This window comes from Podarcis liolepis (genome assembly GCF_965112155.1).
Source record: "Podarcis liolepis genome assembly, chromosome: 1".
Lineage (NCBI taxonomy): Eukaryota > Metazoa > Chordata > Lepidosauria > Squamata > Lacertidae > Podarcis > Podarcis liolepis.
The window spans coordinates 137105450-137125809 of record NC_139554.1 but is presented as its reverse complement, the minus strand read 5'-3'; the positions used below and the strand labels follow the sequence as shown (position 1 = coordinate 137125809).

Below are 20360 nucleotides of genomic sequence, written 5' to 3'. Positions count from 1 at the left end.
TTGCACCCCCTCTCCTTCCTTCTCTTCTCCCTGGCACAGTGATCAGTGTGTCTGGCTGTTAATCAGAAGCTTGAAGGTTTGAGCCCAACCAGGGACAGCTGTGGGCAGGATTCCTGCACTGCAGGGAGTAGAACTAGATGACCCTTGGGGGGGTCCCTTCCAAATCCACCATTCTAAGATTCTACAATTTTCTAATTCCGCTTCCCACTCCATTTTCTGTTTAGATGTCTTCGGATTCAATAGCAGCACCCCTTGCCCTCCAAACCAGAATGAGAAAGCCACTTCATTCAGACCATGTGTTCGGGTCGTAGTTTGGAGGACAAGCACTCAGCAGAAGGTGGAGATGAGTGAATCTGTCAGTTTTGGCTTGCTACGTTTCTTGTTTCTGACTTAAATTCAGTTTGGCATCAGTTTGTTTTCCACCAACATGTGCATCTTTAATGCACATCTTACCCCAGCACACAAATTTTGGTACACCTTACTTGGCTTGAAAGTGGCACTGCAAAATTCAGGGACCTCAGGGTCCCTTCCAACTCTACAGTTCTATGATTCTATACCCTGACTTTTGACCCCTGAGATGTGTGTTTTCAGGGCCTGTGACTAGAATCTATTTTTAATCTGGTTTTTTATTTTTACTCTCAATTTTAAATCATGGGACCTGCTCATGATGGGTGGATAAAACAACAACAAAGTAAGCAGCAAGAAAATTTGAATAGTGATACTCATTTTAAGAACTTTGGGAGAGGTGTGGGTTTTTGTTTTTGTTTTAAAAACCTGATCTCTTGCTTTGCAGTGGAAAAGGATGTCTTGAGACAAACTGTTATTTAGATGGTATTTCCCATCCTCATCTGTTTAGCCAGAGATAACAGGGATTGAACCTGGAACTTTTTACATGTATGGCTGGTTGATTTGTTTTTGCCACCTAGTGGCTAAAGAGTTTAACAAACTAAGGGCTTTCCACACTTTTAGAGTGGTATAGTTGCTGTTTGCTCTGATGTTTCTAAGAGTGAATTTGGAGCTGACCATCTGCATTTGGGGTCACATGCTGCTGTTATTAGAAAATGAATGCGGTTTTCCCCTTCCAGACTAATGGTGGCTTGTGCCTGAATTGAGAAAAGTTCCATGGCTGTCATGTTGACCCTTACATATCCTCATATTCCTCCAGACAGTAAAAGTAAGAGCTATGTGCATGTCATGGGGTAGCTCTTTCATGCTGTTGCTTTTGTGCATTTGTTTATGGTATATAATGCCTGGTATTCTGAAATTCTAACCTTGTGGGATTAGAAGAGGTGGCATGTGCCTCTACACCCCGTCCCAGAACTCTTGTCGTGATCTGCTTTAGTCTCTTCAGAACATCCCAAACTGAAAGCTTACATTGGTCAGATGTCTCCTAAATCACGCCCACCAGCCCCACTGCCTTCAAAGAGACATCAGGAGAATGCTGTAACTCAGGCATCCCCAGCCTTCAGCCCTCCAGATGTTTTGGACTACAATTCCCATCATCCCTGACCACTGGTCCTGTTAGCTAGGGATCATGGGAGTTGTAGGCCAAAAACATCTGGAGGGCCGCAGGTTGGGGGTGCCTGCTGTAACATCTATGCGTGAACAAATACTGAATATTTTTAAAAAGTCAGATTTTCTGTGGTAGAGGAAAAAGAGGGAGTTATTTTGGAATATTCTGGAATATTCCTCCTCCTTAGGTATATCGTATTTATGCAGCTAATGATTTATTGTTCAAATATATTCAGGTGTTATGCTTCCTTTTAGATTGAAATGAGAAGTGTAATGAATATTTCCCCCAAAAAAATTTGCATGTCAAATTGTTTCTATTTCACAAACACTCAAAATCTCAACTGTGAAAGTTCCATTTGCATGTGATAATTTCCACAACACTAAATCCGAGCAATTTATTTCCACTATGGCTTCAGCTGAAATTAAGGCTGGTGTTTCTTGCACATAAAAAGCCCTGCTAGATTGATCATACTAAAGGTCCATTTAGTTCAGTGTCTTGTTTCCAACTGTTGCTGGCCTGATGCTTCTGGGAAGCCCATGGATAGGGCGTGAAGTCAACAACCACTGTCTGCAGCCCCGCAGCTGGCATTCCAAGCGATATTGCTTCTGAAGATGGAGGTTCCATTTAGTTATCATGTCTAATAGCCGTTGATATATTAGGCTCCATTTATGCCGCAGTTGCCCAATTCAAGTGGCCCTCTTCTAGACAATGAGATGTAGGCGAAAAGTATGTTTTGCCAAATGATGCTGTGGACCATAAATTAACCATCAGATTGCACCCCCTCTCCTTCCTTCTCTTCTCCCTGGCACAGTGATCAGTGTGTCTGGCTGTTAATCAGAAGCTTGAAGGTTTGAGCCCAACCAGGGACAGCTGTGGGCAGGATTCCTGCACTGCAGGGAGTAGAACTAGATGACCCTTGGGGGGGTCCCTTCCAAATCCACCATTCTAAGATTCTACAATTTTCTAATTCCGCTTCCCACTCCATTTTCTGTTTAGATGTCTTCGGATTCAATAGCAGCACCCCTTGCCCTCCAAACCAGAATGAGAAAGCCACTTCATTCAGACCATGTGTTCGGGTCGTAGTTTGGAGGACAAGCACTCAGCAGAAGGTGGAGATGAGTGAATCTGTCAGTTTTGGCTTGCTACGTTTCTTGTTTCTGACTTAAATTCAGTTTGGCATCAGTTTGTTTTCCACCAACATGTGCATCTTTAATGCACATCTTACCCCAGCACACAAATTTTGGTACACCTTACTTGGCTTGAAAGTGGCACTGCAAAATTCAGAAAAATGTAGCTTGTGATGTCCTATAGCATGTTTCAGCTCACATATTTTTTGGAACACTCCAAAATTGTTAGATTTGCCTTTAAATGCAAACAGAATTGAAGTTCTCCCTAGGAAACCTCCTAAATATTAAGAGCAGTAGAGGGGTCCTCTTGGTAGTTAAACCTTCCTCAGAGGTTTGGGTGGCCTGAGAGAGGGCATTTTCTGTGGCAGCCCTCAATTTATAGGATCCCTTCCCTTCAAAGGATCACCTGGCTTCTTCACTATACAGCTTTCAGCAAATGCTGAAGCCACGCCTCTCTGTGGCGCAATGAGTCAGTGCCCCAGGCTGCTAAAAAGAGGACTGGTTCTTCCAGCCCACCCAGCGAAGGTTCTGGGCAGGATTCCTGCACTGCAGGGGGTTGGACTAGATGACCCTCAGGGTCCCTTCCAACTCTACAGTTCTATGATTCTATACCCTGACTTTTGACCCCTGAGATGTGTGTTTTCAGGGCCTGTGACTAGAATCTATTTTTAATCTGGTTTTTTATTTTTACTCTCAATTTTAAATCATGGGACCTGCTCATGATGGGTGGATAAAACAACAACAAAGTAAGCAGCAAGAAAATTTGAATAGTGATACTCATTTTAAGAACTTTGGGAGAGGTGTGGGTTTTTGTTTTTGTTTTAAAAACCTGATCTCTTGCTTTGCAGTGGAAAAGGATGTCTTGAGACAAACTGTTATTTAGATGGTATTTCCCATCCTCATCTGTTTAGCCAGAGATAACAGGGATTGAACCTGGAACTTTTTACATGTATGGCTGGTTGATTTGTTTTTGCCACCTAGTGGCTAAAGAGTTTAACAAACTAAGGGCTTTCCACACTTTTAGAGTGGTATAGTTGCTGTTTGCTCTGATGTTTCTAAGAGTGAATTTGGAGCTGACCATCTGCATTTGGGGTCACATGCTGCTGTTATTAGAAAATGAATGCGGTTTTCCCCTTCCAGACTAATGGTGGCTTGTGCCTGAATTGAGAAAAGTTCCATGGCTGTCATGTTGACCCTTACATATCCTCATATTCCTCCAGACAGTAAAAGTAAGAGCTATGTGCATGTCATGGGGTAGCTCTTTCATGCTGTTGCTTTTGTGCATTTGTTTATGGTATATAATGCCTGGTATTCTGAAATTCTAACCTTGTGGGATTAGAAGAGGTGGCATGTGCCTCTACACCCCGTCCCAGAACTCTTGTCGTGATCTGCTTTAGTCTCTTCAGAACATCCCAAACTGAAAGCTTACATTGGTCAGATGTCTCCTAAATCACGCCCACCAGCCCCACTGCCTTCAAAGAGACATCAGGAGAATGCTGTAACTCAGGCATCCCCAGCCTTCAGCCCTCCAGATGTTTTGGACTACAATTCCCATCATCCCTGACCACTGGTCCTGTTAGCTAGGGATCATGGGAGTTGTAGGCCAAAAACATCTGGAGGGCCGCAGGTTGGGGGTGCCTGCTGTAACATCTATGCGTGAACAAATACTGAATATTTTTAAAAAGTCAGATTTTCTGTGGTAGAGGAAAAAGAGGGAGTTATTTTGGAATATTCTGGAATAACAACTGTGAAAGCATGCCAATAATCCAAAACCACCAGTGATTATACCACTATAAAGGCCCATGTGGAAAGCCCCTGGGACTGGGAATGATCCTAGAGAGTTATTATTGCCTCCCTAAGAAAAATGCCAGAATGTCACTAAATGTTGACTACATGGGCATTGTTAGGGGGTGGTCTAGGGGACCGGAGACCCAGTGCTCTGTGCTGGACAACAGATTTCCTGGCTCTTCCCTTAAAAAAATAAAACACACACAACTTCTTTTCCCTACTTTGCTTACAGGACAGCTGAAGCAGGGACCACACAGCCTGTGTTGCCACTTGAGGCAAAACAGAAAGTGCCCTGTCACTGCCATCACCTACCCTGAAACATCTGCCACACTCAGACAGGGGGCAACAGCCCCGGCTGGTCTCAAATGAGATTGTGCCAATTTCCTGTCAAAATCATGCAAGATATCACACTCTTGGTGAGATCTTGCCGGAAATAGGCACAATCTCACCCAAAATCAGACCAAATGCCAGGACTGCTTCTCTGGAGATGGCAGAGGCACCACCCAATGGCTGTGCTGGTCCTGAGCTGCATGCATGCCCAGTACAGTGCGGGTGAGACCCCAAGCCACCCACCATTTTCATTTGCCCAGAGGCACTCTGTATATGTCTGCCAATGTCTGATGCGGGTCTTGTCTCAAGCACTAAACAATAACCCAGCTTGGCCAGAATGAATGGTTAGAAGTTGCCCTATTCCTGGTGTGAGCATCCCTATTTAAAAGTATGTTCTCTGCTCCTGAGTTTTGGGACTTTCTCTGCAAGATATTAAGCCTTCAGTTATAAGGGCCTAAGCATGGGGTGTCTGAAAAAAAGTCAGTGAGCGCAGATCTGGGTTTTCATCAGTACGTATATTGGGATATGTACCAATGCGCTGGAAGACAGCATACCACTGGGAAAGATCTTTGTGGATTTGCACCTAGTTGAACACTTCCTTCCCTTAAACAGTAGATGTCACCGTTGTCATTCCAATGAGAGAAAGAAAAGTTAAAAGCAGCTTGTATATGATACGCTGTGAATCTGTTTTGATGTAGAAAATGTTGAATGATAACATGGACATTTTTTAAACAGTCCAAAATTCACAGTGTACTGTTAACAACAGTTTAGCCAGTATTCCTCACTCTCAACAAATTTGTAGCCAAGATAAACTGCATTTAAAAAATCATCACATTGACAAGGTATACTGTAGATATTGCTTACTGTTTCAACATTAAACGCTAGTATTCAACTAACTTTTACTCAGCATAGACACATTTAAATTAATGGATATAATTTAATCATGTTCATTAATTTGAGCAGGTCTAACCCTGAGTAAAACCAACTGAATACCTCCCAAAGTCCCCCACCCAGCCTTTTACAGTCTTCTCAAACCCAGTGCTTTTTTCTAAAAAAAATATATATAAAATTTAGGGGTACTCTCATTTTCCTACTCATATTGAAATGAGGCCAAACTTAGATTCACAAAATGTTTAGGGGTATGCGTACCCCTGTGTTCCCCCAGAAAAAAGCACTGCTCAAACCATTTGTGGATATAATTTATTTTAGTGCAAGGAACATGGGGCAGATGCAAAAAGGGTAATATAGACAAACTGTCATCTACTAAACAAGGCTTTATGTGAATGTGGTCCTGAAAATTGAATTCATGAGCCAAGCACTAAATAAATAGGAAAGCCTGGAATGCTTGACTAATTTATAGCTGAGCTGTGAAAGCCGATTAATAACTGAGCCACAGCCTTTCATCAGAATGCTTAAGATATTCACTTTGTACACAGCACAATCCAGCACATCAGGGCCGGCCCAAGACATTTTGGCACCTGAACCACAAAATGGCATTCCCCTCCTGCCAGGAAAGAAGGCATGAGGGAAGAAGTACTTCAGGAACAAGGTGGGGGATGAAATCAACCTTACCTGATGGTTGAAGTGGGAATCAAAGGCTGCCACAGAAAGGAGTGATTTGTATGCATTCACACGAAAGCTCATACCAGTAACAAACTTAGTTGGTCTCTAAGGGGCTACTGGAAAGATTTTCACAAGATTCGGTTTTCACTGTGAAAGATGCTGTTTCAGGAGTGCCAAATTGTTCACGCAAAAAGCCCTCTATTTCCTGCATTTCACATCTTTTTTCCAGATTGCCCACTGCCATTATTCTTTGTCTGCTGCTGTGTTGTACTCCGCTAACTCTAAGTGTTTATGATGTTTGTCCTGGACAAGCCCTAGTAGTTGAGGAGGGAGAGGAAAGAGATGGGGGGGCTGTATGCTGAGTATGTGCCTGTTATGAATCATTTGAATCTAATTCTCATGGATAAAGGCATAAATATAAAATGCTGCTTGGGCACAATTGCTTTTACTGAAAAGACTTCTTCACTTCATTATTTCAACCAATTAGGGCTCACTCAGTGATATGATCATGTAGCCAAATGTGATTCACAACAAGATGCCTTGATAGCATTGTCTCCACCATGTAATCCCTGACTACCTTGGGAAGTGATGTGAAGAAGCCCTTTAAAGTTATAGGCATGGAGCAAGTGCATTCCTTGCATCGTCTCCATCTTCAACACAGGCTAGAAAGAAACACGTCCTCTTGCCTGCAGTTGGGGCACCGTCTTGCTGCGCTGGTTTCCTTGGCAGCAGGATTGCACCCCCTCTTCTGCCAGCACTTGCTGCCGTACAGATTGGCGCGTATTTTTTCACAAAGAGTTGCCTAAATGGCTGGAAAGGGGATTGCTTCACAGGTGGAAAAATTTACTAAACGCACAAGCACCCATTTCAGTTCATCATTAATGGACATGTATTCCCTGCAGAGATTATTTCTGATAATAAAGGCAGACAGCTACATGGATTGCAGAAACCTCCACTCATGACATTTGCAGGGAAATGTAAACGACCCCTTGTCCCTTGAACATCAATGTGTGAATCGATTGTTTATTGCCCTTATTAGTTCTGTTATTCACTAGTTTACCCCACACCCCTTTGCTGGTGTAGATGCCAAAAGCTGAAACTGCCTGAAGATTATTGGTGCCTTGCTGATGCTACCCTGTTAAACTAAAGGGTTAAAGAACTGCCTAAGGATGATTCATTGTTACATCTGATGTTTTAGGTGCACTTCTTATTAAACAGTCCCCAAGCCAGAAATAAGCAATTGCTCTTCCTTTAACTAGTTTAGATTGTTGCTTTCTACTCTCTCAGATCTATGTATTGGAAAGAAATGTCTAATAAGGCTTGCATTTTGTTGACAATGTCCAATAAAATGTTGCTGATTCTTTAATGGTAACTTTGTAAATTTTCATCAAGAAGCAAGAGGAAAGAAGCAGTGGGGTGGGGGTGCCTGGATTGCAAGACATCTAGAAATTTACCTGACACCTTTTTAACTAGTAATGCTTTAAGAAGGAATTTGAGACTCAATCCCAGACATATCACATCAGCATCAGAGTGGCACTGCACCAGGTGTTAGAATCAGGCTAGGAATCAGTTTAAATCTAAGTACTCCAGCTGGAATAATTTGTGCATTGGACTGAATATAAGGCATATTAAAAGTAGGTAGCTGAACAAATACAATAGGCACCTGGTACCAATCTATTGCTATTACTTCAGTATAGAAATTGAATATAGATAAAGAATCTGTAGCTGCTAGGAGTCCAGTTGAAATCTAAGAAGCAATTTGCTTGTAACATCCAATTGATTATAATTCATGTGGGTGGGTGGAACCATGTGGGGGCTGGCATTGCTAATGAAAGCTGCAGCATGGCATATTGATACTGTAGGCTTAAATGTCAACTGCAGCTTTGAGATTTTTTAAAAAACCATACTGCTTGTTTAAACAGCGGCATGAGAAATGGAAGATATTAAATTTGAACTTAGTGTTGCCTTCTAAACTTGGTCATAGTTATTCTACTAGTATAACACTTTTGCACATTGCACACATTTTGGCATGTAGGGCGGGTGGTAGCTTTGCATGCACAGGAAATCGTGGGGACCAGACCTGTACTGTGAAGACTGCTGTCCCTGCACTGTGAATGGGTGGTATAGTCTGCGTTCCAGAAGGGTGTTACGACTGCATTATTGGCTGCCAACCATTGTTTGCTCCCCCACAGTCTGAAATAATGTGTACTGTACACTGGTTGGTTTGTTGTTCAGTATCCAATTTTTTTTGTTGTTTTCTCTTCCAAATGGTTGGTCTTGTGATTTACTTTTTAAAAGTGTGCATTTACATGATACATTGGCATCATTTTATGTATGACTTGTAACAACAGGTTGTTGACTTATGACTGGACCCCATTGTACCACAACATGGAGATGAAGAGAAACCATGAGAAACCATGGTGATCTACTATTTTGTATGGGACTAAACCTATTCAGAATTAGTTTCCCACAAATTGCTTTATTCACTCATTTAACAATAACAGAGTAAGGCTTTACACACAACTCTAATTTGTCAGTTGAACAACAATACTGTAAATCAAATTAAAAACCCCTAAGGTGAATTTCACACCTGGTCTTTAAGGGTTTGAAATATTGTAACATTTGTTGAAGCAGCATCGTTACATCAGAAGCAGCAACATTCATCTGAGTTGCCTGTGGTCCCAGGAAAGCTGTTCTCCAGAAAAGTGCAAATCCAAGTCTGGCAGCCACTCTTAAAAGGCGCAGTCTCTAAAATGTTGACTAGTTAGAGTTGTGTGTGTCTGTGTGCATTAAAATAAACAAATAACTACATTTAGGATTTCCGGTGATGTGTCCCTGCCTTGAGGACAGCCTTGTCTGTACTCTTTAATATTAACCACAAAGGTATTCCATACTGCATATCCAATGTTAATGATTTTTCCTTTGCCAATTTCAATTTGAAAGTCAGCTTCTCGGCCACTGCAATATGCCAGATGTGTTTTGTCCAGTTCCCCACTGTTCAATGGTCAGCCTGCTTCCAATTCTTTGCCATCTCCACTTAGGCAACTGCTAACATGAAACCAATGAATGATCTGTGTAACTCTCCCACCCCTCAGTTTCTTCCTCCCAAATGTTTAACAATGTCAACACTGGTGATGTAACAATAGACTGCTTTCTTATTTTTCCCATTTAAAAAAGTCTCACGGTACATTATCACATATCATCATCATCATTATTATAGCTGAAACCATTACAAAAGTTAAAATACATAAAACAGAGAAAAACAGAATATGAATATATAAAGTGCTTTGTTCACATCATCTGCAGCAGTCGTCACTCCCTGCACTTCTAACATGGGCCACTCTGAGAGGTACCACACTTATGAACCCATTTTAAGGAGCACTGAGTTGACCACTGATAAATAACAAAATGGTAGTTGATTTCAAATTCTGTTCCTGGGACCAGTAGAAATCTGCCCACCCAGATCATCCTCCCTTGCTATTCTCAAAGTGCTGGAGGAAAGTGTTGCTGTCTCATCACAGTCTGTTTTTAATGAAAGTGTCGGTGCTGTGCTGTTTTTACTGCAATTATCTGCATGGTTTTAATGGATCTTTATATCTGTATCTGTATAGTTTTAATTCTATTAATATTTAATTTAAAAAAATGTTATCCCACCCCAGTGTTTTTAAATCTCTCCTTAATTTTATCTGTAAGCTTTTTCCTGTCAGGGAAAAAGGTGGGGATATAAATCAATCAATAGTAGTAGTAGAAGTAGTAAATCCCTCTGAAACACAGCAATGTCAGGACTCTTGGGCTGGGCTATTGTTGAGGGCCTGTTGCTGGGTTTTGTTGTGTTGCTGCCATGGATATTCATTTCTTTTGTGCCTTTATTTTTAGATCTTATATAGACCAGATCAGGGCTGGATTGAGGTTTGATGAGGCCCTCAGCTTCTGAAAGTAATGGGGCCTTTGATATGTCCAGCTGTCCTTTGCCAACAACAAACTGTCGCTGTTTTTTTTTGTGTTGAATATATGCTGCATGGACCTAATAGGTATCTAAAGCCATTTGCACATAACAGAATATATTTTGGAAAGGTACATCCAGGTTTTTCCCCTTTACATTTTTTGGGGGCCCTAAGCTATAGCTTGTTTAGCTTAGAGGTAAATCCGGCACTGGATCCCCCGATTCATGTGGATCATGCTCTTCGATGCGCTTCATTCATTGCTTTTGCTACCTTTGTAATCGTGTCAAACCTTTTCGCCTCATTTGCCCCACTGAGCACAGCTTTAGGAAGCTGAGGTGACTTTCTATCCATTTTCGTATTCTGACTTTTGCACGTTTTCAAGACAGGGCTGTGGGTTGCTCCTCGGTTTTATCGCCTTTCTTTCGTTAAGTGCTTTGAGGGGCGGGTTGTTTATTATTATTATTATTATTCTGTTTCTACAGTCGAGCGGTGTATAAATCTTCTGAGCCAGATAAAGGATACAGAGAAGTACGGCTTTCTTGGAATACACGCAGCACCGTCAGGACACGTGTGTGACGCGTGAATTCCCACGTGAGCCGGCCGAGGCACGGGCGCGCTTTACACTGCGCATGCGAGCCGTGCCTGGTCGGGTGTTTTTCACGCGGCCGCGGAGCGAGGCGCGCTGGGAAGGGGCGGGGCGAGGCGGGGGCGGGGCTGCGGGTCGCCTGGGCAACGGAGCGACGCGCGCGCGGCCTTGTCGGCGGGACGGGCTGAGGCGGCGGCGGCGGCGGCGGCCATGGAGGAGGCGGCGACGGTGACGACCACGGAGGGCACCTTCTGCCTGCAGCGTATCCTTGGGCCGAGCGAGGGGGAGAGCGCCGCTTGCCGCGCAAACAGGACCGTCGCCCGTGTAATTCTTTAGAAATGTCCGGCCTCCTGTCGGCTGTCCTTCTCTGCCGCCTTCCCCCTCTCTAGCATCTATCTGTCGCCTATCCTTGGTCACCTGGCCACCCTGTAATGCATCCCATAATCTAGGTAAAGAACCCCTGGACGGTTTAGTCCAGTCAAAGGCGGCTGTGGCGCTCATCTGAGGGAGCCGGCCTTTGTCCACAGACAGGTTTCCAGGTCATGTGGCCAGCAGGACTAAAACGCCTCTGGCGCAACAGAAGACCATGACGGAAACCAGAGCAGCGCACGGAAACGCCATTTACCTTCCGCCGGAGTGGTACCTATTTATCTACTTGCACTTTGATGTGCTTTCAAGCTGCTAGGTTGGCAAGAGCAGGGACTGAGCAAAGGGAGCTCAGCCCGTCGTGGGGATTCGAAGCGCCGACCTTCTGATCGGCAAGCCCAAGAGGCTCAGTGGTTTAGAGCACAGCGCCACCCGCGTCTCTATCTTTCCATCTATAAATAGGGGCACAGGGATCAATATGGGTGTAGGCGTCTAAGTTCAGGGGGGAAAGTTCTTACTGCTTTTATTTAAGCGGGTTTGAGCAAACAAATATAGATTAACTCAAACCAAGTCCTTGTAGGTGGAAAAGTTTGTGCTTTAAGTCCCTTCAGCAATTTTATTCCGATTGGGACCCCCCTCCCCCGCATCCAGTTTCATTTCCCCATAAATGTGATGACCCCTGTCATTAATTTGCGTAGTTGTAACAGCAACAAGTGATGTAAGAAAATATGTTTCTCTTAAATCCTGCTTTCTGAAGGCCCTGGGAGCAAACCCCTTTTGTTTTGTTTTGTTTGTTCGTAAATTGCTTTAGGTTGCCTTTGGCAAGATAAAGCGACTAACAAATTTAATAAATAATAAGAAGGTTATGTTGCAATTTTTTAAAGCACCTTTTATCTTCCTGAACCCTCCTTCAGTCTTCTTAGGATTGCTTTTCCCAAGAGGAGCTGAGTTGGGGCAAAGGTCTCCTTGAAATTTTGCAGCTGGACCTTTTGCATGATAGAAAGGTTTTTGTGGGTTTAGTGGGAGGGGACTGATCCCGGAAAAATAGGCACTGGGTTGCAACCTTGCAACTCAGTCCTCAGAAGTAGCTACTAAGTAGGTGTGCATAGGTTTGTAAGGTAAAGGTAAAGGACCCCTAGACAGTTGAGTCCAATCAAATTTGACTATGGGGTGCAGTGCTCTTTCAGGCCGAGGGAGCCAGTGTTTGTCCACAGACAGCTTTTCAGGGTCATGTGGCCAGCAGGACTAAACCACTTCTGGCACAATGGGACACCATGACAGAAGCCAAAGCACTGGAAACACTGCTTACCTTCCCGCCATAGCAAGACCTACTGTATTTTTCTGTGTATTGGATGAGGATTTTTGTCTCAAAAATCATGTCAAAAAACTGGGGTTGTCCAGTACATGGATAGTGGCATGGCGGGGAGAAGCGGTGTGCCGCCAGCCATTTGGTTGGCGGGAGCATGGCTTCTCCCGATGCCGCAGCAAGCGGGGAGCAATCTGGAAGGTGTTTCCTGCCCGCAGCTGCGTGGTGCACCGCTGGCCAGCTCTTTGATGGGAGCGCAAATCCACCCAATGCCACTGTGCGTGGGAAGCACTCCCTGGATCATTTCCCATGTGTGGCGGCATATATTCAGGATCTTCGGGGAAATGAGTTACATTTGAAGTCTAGGATGCAAAAGCACGGTGGGCTTTTATTTTTATAGGGCCCAGCTTACCCAAAAGTAAAGTTTTAATCATCACCACCTTTTCCATCTTGTTCCTCCAGTACAATATTTCTCTCTCTCTCTCTCTCTCTCTCTCAGAAAGAGTTTGTGACCCAAGTAGACACCAAGACAGGTACATAAATATATGTCAAAACACATTGAAAAGAGATCAGTAATGTGACACTGGATATCAGTTAGAAGGAGAGGTTTGAAATTTTGAAGCGCAACCTTGCTCTGCCACTGCTTCATTGAGTCCCAGGCTTGCGCCTCCATGCTGTGGCTGTTGGGATCTGAGACTTTGGAGATCTGGCGATTCTAAGGACACATTCCAGCCAGGCAAAAACACTCAATAAGAGTGCAAAACAGGTCTAGTGAGGGATCTGGCCCAGGAGGGTGTGTGATTTGAGAGTCTGGAGGGCCAGATAGTCCCGGAGGGTCACATTTTGCCCCAGACCCTGAGGTTCCCACTCCCTGCTATATAGCATCCCTGCCTTGAATGTGTAGTCTCCACAGTGAGTCTACAATGAAGTAGCTTAAAGGATCTGCCAAGTCCCATGCCCTTATAAAAATGTACAGAATGCTTTCTGGTTTGAAGTGCCCTAAATCATCAAGCTTTTTCTTCAGCTGCTCTTATTTGAAATATGGGGTGATTTTGTGTTGTGACATATTTGTCAGCATTGCAGCATCTTCTAATAACATTTAATAGACATTTCAAAAGGGGGAGGGCAGTGAATGGTACTATGACTTACTTTAGATAACATTATTTGTACCATATTGCATCTCCTTCCTGGCCCCAGTAAAACTTGTGCCTCTCCTATTGTCTTCTTACTACAGACTATACTGAAAGAGTCGACAGCACAGACTGCCTCTTGTTGTCCAACTCTGCTCACCAAAAATGAGGAAGGTTTTGACTCATTTGGTAGCGTCTTATAACGAAGAGTCTTGAGGCACCTTAAAGCTTTAGCTTTTGTGGACTACAGTCCACTTCATCAGTTGCATGAAATGTTATCCGGAGCTGTATGCATATCTATCCAAGCATGCGTAATGGGGCAAGTGGTGGTATAAACAGTGAGGTCAGAAGGAAATTAAAGGCAGTAAAGTACAGAGAGTATCGGTTAATAGTGGCTGTCCACAAAAAAACCCCAGTTATTGTTGATACAGATGTCCAGTCATTGGTGAGCCAATTGACACATGACAGAAATCTTTTGTCTCAATCAATTTCACAAATGAGAGCATGAAACCACTTGATGAATTGCATTGCGGGGGGTTGGACTAGATGACCCTTGGGTCCTTTCCAACTGTATGATTCTTTGAATTGTGGTTCCTTTGCAAATCTCCCCTTGAAGTTCCTTTGTTTAAGGTACAAAGGAACATTTTTTTCATATTGCCACCTGTGATGTCAGATTAGTGCCTGTTTATTGTTTTGTGTAGGGACAAGCCTGTTCTGTGTAGTGTGCACAAGGGCATTGTTGGCAGATGATGGCATGTATCACAGTGGAAGATGAGCACGTGAATGAACCACTGATATTTTGGAATACATTATTTGGTGGCCAGCATGGATGTAGCGAGGGGTGGGGGTTCAGCTGCTCCCCATAAAGTAAATAAATAAAAATACTTAACTAAAAGTAGAAATAATCAGAATATTGGAAATTGAAATGTTCACTGAGGTCACTTGGATGATGTTGTGCTACATTCTACCAACACAACTGGCAACCTGACTGAGTGATAGGTGTGGATTCTGCAAACTGACCAATCACGTTGCAGGTAGCTCGGTTCTGGAAGCTTCTCATAGTTTCCAGGATTTTCTCCTGAGAGTGCGCACCTGCAAGGCCTGCCAACTGGAAGTTTCCCACAGGTTATTTATAACTCATTACCTGGACTCTTGAGTGTCTTTGTTAGGGCATCATTTCTCACCTGCTTTCCTACTTTTGGCCCTACACCCCTGTATCATGTTGGAGTTGACCCTTCAAGATGAAAGCCAAGCAGTTCTTATCAGTTGCAAGACTTCGACTGAAGCTGAACTCTGGGATACCATGTGGAAGGAGAAGAAACTCGGCAAAGAGCAGTCCTAGTAAAAGAGGCAGAAATCTTTTTTACCCTACTACAAAAAGGCTCTGATCTCTCTTGCTCAGTCATTCACCACTTGTACTGTAGGGTGATCATTCAGTACCTTACAGAGAGCAGAGACCTGGCTAAGGTCGATAGTGGCAGGAGCGTCTCAATGGGATATGCTTACTGAGTGTGCACAGAAAAACTGCATCAGAAAAAAGGAGAAATTTGAGAAGGAAGTGCTGAAAAGGTTTTCAGCAAAGCCAAGAAAACTTGTTTTACTTTAGATTTTTTTTAAATAAAAAGAAATATATGTGATCTTTGTAATTTTGTAAAATATAATCATTAACTGCATGAAAGGTACTCCCTGATGTTAATTTTTTTATCTGACTTCCTAATTTTCAAATGAATGAAGATTTTGACAGATTTTTCTGAGCAAAAGAAAAGTAATTTCAAACAACTGCCATAAGAAATTAATTTAAAAAAACTGTTGTTGAGACATTTCATTCCTAATCTGCTAGACAGAGCCAGACACAGGATGACGACAGGTGGGGATACCCCCGCCCACCCTGCATAAATTCTGGTTATACCCATGGTTACCAGGGTAGTTATAGGGACCCTACAGTTTTGTCCAGAGATATTAGCCCCCTTTTGCATCTTGTGGGTTGCAGTAAACCTGAGAGAGGAGCTTATAAGTGGGAGTCTGCTGATACAAAGGAATAGCATGATACCAAGAGCTGCTTACCCACCTTCTGGCTTCTGCCAGGCATTGTGAACACTTTTTAAAGGCCCTCTTTCACTGCCCAGTAAAAAGGGCCACAAGTATGCTTTTAAAACACCCAATCAGGATGACTTGTTTGGTTCCGGGGTCAATATATAGCAGACTTCTGTGGCAATTGTGCACTGTGCAGATCATTAATAATAATAATAATAATAATTTTTTATTTATACCCCGCCCTCCCCAGCCAAGGCCGGGCTCAGGGCGGCTTACAAGCAATAATAAAAACAAGTCAAATGATTACAACTTAAAAACAAAATTAAAATACAACATTAAAATATTGAAACATTAAAATATTAAGAAGTTTTAACACTAGAAATACCAAGGTGGAAAATAGTGCCCTTGTGAAGACACAGTGCTTCATATCATAGCATCAGTGAATTAGCATTTCCTGTAGAAGTATTAAAAAAAAATACAGTCCTAATCCTAGTGAACAATATTTATATCTCATAACAGAAGCATCTTTTTGGCAAGCTCAAAAATGACAACCCCCCTCCCAGCAATGAAGTTAGAAAAGATAATTGAATGGACAGGTACTTTATGAATAAATACAGATATTTATTGGAAGATGTGATAACTCTTGGGAGTTTGTAACACAGTCAAGCTGAGATTAGAATCTGTTCCAGCATCCCTGGAGAAAATAGCAACCTGAATTCCTGAAGCAAAGCAAAGCAAATATTCACTAAATGGTGTTCATAAATGTTTGAGAGCTAAATTTTGTTGCCAGATGTATAGTGGCTTTCACTGTTGTGTGTGTAGGCAGTCAAGCAGCAAACTGACAGCTCTGAATAGAATTTGCTTATCCCAAGAATTGCAGAGTATGTGTTGCTCAGTAAATACTGTTTACTGTTTTATACTTAACTTAACATTTAGAGGTTTCAGTAGCAGAAAGCTCTGAAGATGACTACCAATATGAAGAGGTAAGAGACGTTAGCACAAAAATTGTAACCTATTTTATTTTTAAGTACACATTGTGATATTGATAAGTGACAGAGAAATACAATTTATTTTATTGTTAGCCACAAAAAATAGTCTTACATACTTTATTGTTTATAAATGAAGGGCAAGGTCTATCCCAGAACTAGGGTGATATCTGGTTTTCAACATTGTGCTATATCACCAGCTAAACATCGCGATATACCGATATATCACAATGTCTGAAATAAGGATGGAGCTATGTAGAGGCATTGGCTGGCTTCATGGTTTATCCCACATCTTGATTTTTGCCAGTGCCTGTTATTGTGATTCGCTGCCCCTTGCATGAGGCAGCGGAGAGCTGAGGAATTGAGAGGAGCATTGGCTGGGATATTGACATGGGATTCTACGGATCCCTATTTTCACACACACCTTTTGTGCCCACACAGATTAGAAGGTCTCTGTGCACTGTGTATCTTCATTATCTTCCATCCTGCCCTCCCTCTTGCCCAGATGTAATTTACTTAAACCCTAAACTCAGTAGATCTGACTAGGACAAAATGTGATAAAAGTGTACACTGAACTGATCTTCTGATCCTGTAAAGGTTTGGTTTTGTTTTTTGTTCACTGAATACTGATGTGGAGAGAGGAGAAAACAATGCCTCTTGTAATTTTTCACAAGTGCTGTGCCTGGTTTTTTTTTCTTTTCTTTTGCAATTCTTTTTTCTCCTTAACTTTATATTTTGGTTTGTAAAAAGACATATAACGAACAATCCCCATTCCATGCATGTAAATGTAAATAATACAGTGAAACATTAAGTAAGTTTGTAAATAATCTGGAAATAGAATTGGCCTGATTTAGTACAGAAAATATCTGAATGTTTTTAATCTTATTCTTGCACAGTTGGTGCCTGAAAAAAATAGTATGTTGTATCAATGAAACACTGGTGACTTTACGCAGAAATTTGTTAATTAGTACTATCTTAATTTAAAATCAGTTAAATGCATCCGGTTAATCCATTCTGGGATAGTATTGGCCACTTGGTGCCTGAATGTTCAACTTATATTTTCATAGTTGCAAGCCTACATTTATGTATGCAAGTGCACATAATTTGTAATATACCATTGATTCTGTTTATCCCAAGTAATTTATAGGCATTCTCACACTGAAAACAGTGCATGCATTTTTATACTTAGGTGTCTATGAAAATGAAAGATAATAAGAAATATCCTGCTTATAGTTTTTCCATTTATTCCTGCTGAATAGTAAAAACATCCATGTAAAATTGCTCAGGGACAGGACTCTGATATGAACCAAATTCTACTGATGCCACTGATAAATATGCTCAGTGACTTCTGAACTTCGGGTAAAACTATGGTCTAGAGTACTCTCTCACTTTTAATATCCCATGATTTGGTACACATTTCTAGAACGGTAATTTCATGTAGACTTTGATCCAAAGCAACGTATGTGGAGAAGTTGTATTCTCATGCAAAGGAAAACATTACAGGCATTTTTGTGCATTTACCAAGTTCGCCTGTACAAAATTGGCAAGTCTTTAATTGACAGAAACAGCAAATATAGTATCGCATTAAACTGGCAACCAAGTGTCCTGATCTAGAATATCGTGTATATATTGCATTTGAATATGGAGTTCTCAGCTCATTTAAATAGATGGACCTTATAGCTTCCCCATCCCATAAATACTTATGCAGTTTGGGTCCCCTGATGAAAATGAATAAAGAAGGTATATTAGTTAGGGGTATTAAGCTATAAGGAGATATCTTATACTGAATCTGATCTCTGGCCTATGCTGTCTAGCAATACCTCTGCTGGGGTTTCAGATTTTCCTCTTTCTATCTCCTAAGACCCTTATTTAGGTATAGACACGACTAAACAACAACAACAACAAAAACGAAATAAGTCAAAGTCATACTCAGAGTAGGCTCATTGAAATTATGATCTTTAGTGAGTCATGCACATTCATTTCAGTGGGACTATTGTGAGTATGATTTAGTTAGATACAGCCCTGAAGCAGGGATATGACATATACAAAAAGCCATGAATTGTGGCAAATAGATTATATCATCTTGGGGATTGAAACAGTTTCCCTCAACTCAGTGGATGTGTTCATTGTATATGTATTTATAATTCTGTCTTAGGTACCAGCCGATGATGAATTTAGCCTGCAAGATGGTGATGAAGATCTGGCAAAGGCTTTATACACCATACAGGAACAGGCTGTTGATGCCCAAATTATGGTAAATATGTTGTTTTTCAAAATATGTGACTACATTGATTCATATGACTTTACAGTTATTAATGTAATATGCATGTGAGTGTGGTGGTTAACAGACTGTTACAGCAAATGCATTATTATTCAAGACTAATGTGTGAGAGAGCAGAGAACTTCTAGATTGAAAAGGGTGACATTATGTTACATCTAAGTGGCAAAACTGAATCAAACTAAGTAGTTTAACCGCACCCCCATTTTCAAATTTTACAATAGTGTCCATAATGAAAGCTGAAATAAACTTGGTATTTTCTATATTTCATATTCAGATATGGTGACTTATCATCTGGTTGCAATGAAAATAATGGGCATCTAGTGGGAATACATCCAGTGCAGCTGTCATCCAATTTACATGTTATTGGACAGTTTCAAAACACTTTCTTAAGGCAGGCTAAAGCCATTTAACATTCCCAGTGGAAATACATTCCTTTGTATGTCGGACCTCTATGCTTTACTGCAACTGCTTCTGAAACTGCCCTAAGCTTCAGCAGAGATGCTATTAAAGGAAGGGAGGCTGTTTGAAAATCAGAACTCCAAACTTGCTTTGAGCACATGCAACCTGAAAGTGTTACTTTAGATCTAGGACATAAATTATATAGAATCTGTGAGTTGTGTGCATGTGTAATTATATATATTTAAAAGGAACAGATAAAAATGAGCCAACGGGGATAATACTCAAGTCTCATCTCAATGAAGGTGTTAAGTGATCCTTAAGCTCCCTTTTCCTTTCAACTGATTCTATTTTTACTTTTGCAACATAGGCCCCAATTCCTTTCAGAGGGCACACATACTTCTTTTGAAACTTCATGGAATTCAAAAGCAGTGGCTTGAGGAGTGGTGCGGAAGAACAGGAAGAAAAAGGCCAAAGGCCATGTTGTGTGTGCACAATCAAGCTCTCTGTTGTAGTCATAAACCCTGAAAAGCAGAAGCATTTTATCAATTTCCGAGCTATTGGAGTAATTGTTTACTGCACAGTTAATTATTACAATTAATGACGAGGAGTTTATTGGAGTTCATTATGGGATGTAACTATGTGTAGATGCATGCTGTATTTGGATTTGGTAACTCTGTAAACCTTCCTTTTCCCCAAGGGCAACTTTGTATTTCCCTTTATTTTGTTTTAGCCACTGTGTTTTCTTGTTTTGAAACTTTCTGGAGTTTATTGTAATCCAGGTTTCCTCATATGTAAAAACAGATCAAATCAACATTTTAAAAGTGAAACTGGCCTCCTTACAACTCCATGGAAGGAGAAGGGAGGAGTGCATGAGTGCAATGCTTTGCTTGGGCTCACTGCAGCTTGTGCATGTAAAGCTAACCATAGCTTAACATTACATGCAAACATAGTCAGTGGGTAAAGATCAAGACTGCAGGACCAGGGATGACTGAAAATGAAAGCAAAGG

At 41.7% G+C, this 20360-nt stretch overlaps 1 protein-coding gene across 3 annotated transcripts in view; it reads left to right on the top strand.

Annotated features, from left to right (window-relative positions):
* Nucleotides 1–10977: 10977 nt before the first annotated feature.
* The window catches only part of SPAG16 (sperm associated antigen 16), a 393527-nt gene continuing 384144 nt past the window's right edge, over nucleotides 10978–20360 (top strand). For 2 of the 3 annotated variants that reach the window (XM_083473469.1, XM_083473471.1), the window contains exons 1-3: nucleotides 10978–11113; nucleotides 16624–16670; nucleotides 18829–18927. In XM_083473469.1, the coding sequence (XP_083329595.1) occupies nucleotides 11062–11113; nucleotides 16624–16670; nucleotides 18829–18927 (198 nt within the window). In that variant the 5' untranslated portion in view covers nucleotides 10978–11061. The remainder of the gene's footprint in view (nucleotides 11114–16623; nucleotides 16671–18828; nucleotides 18928–20360) is intronic. The other variant, XM_083473470.1, reaches the window with a different exon arrangement.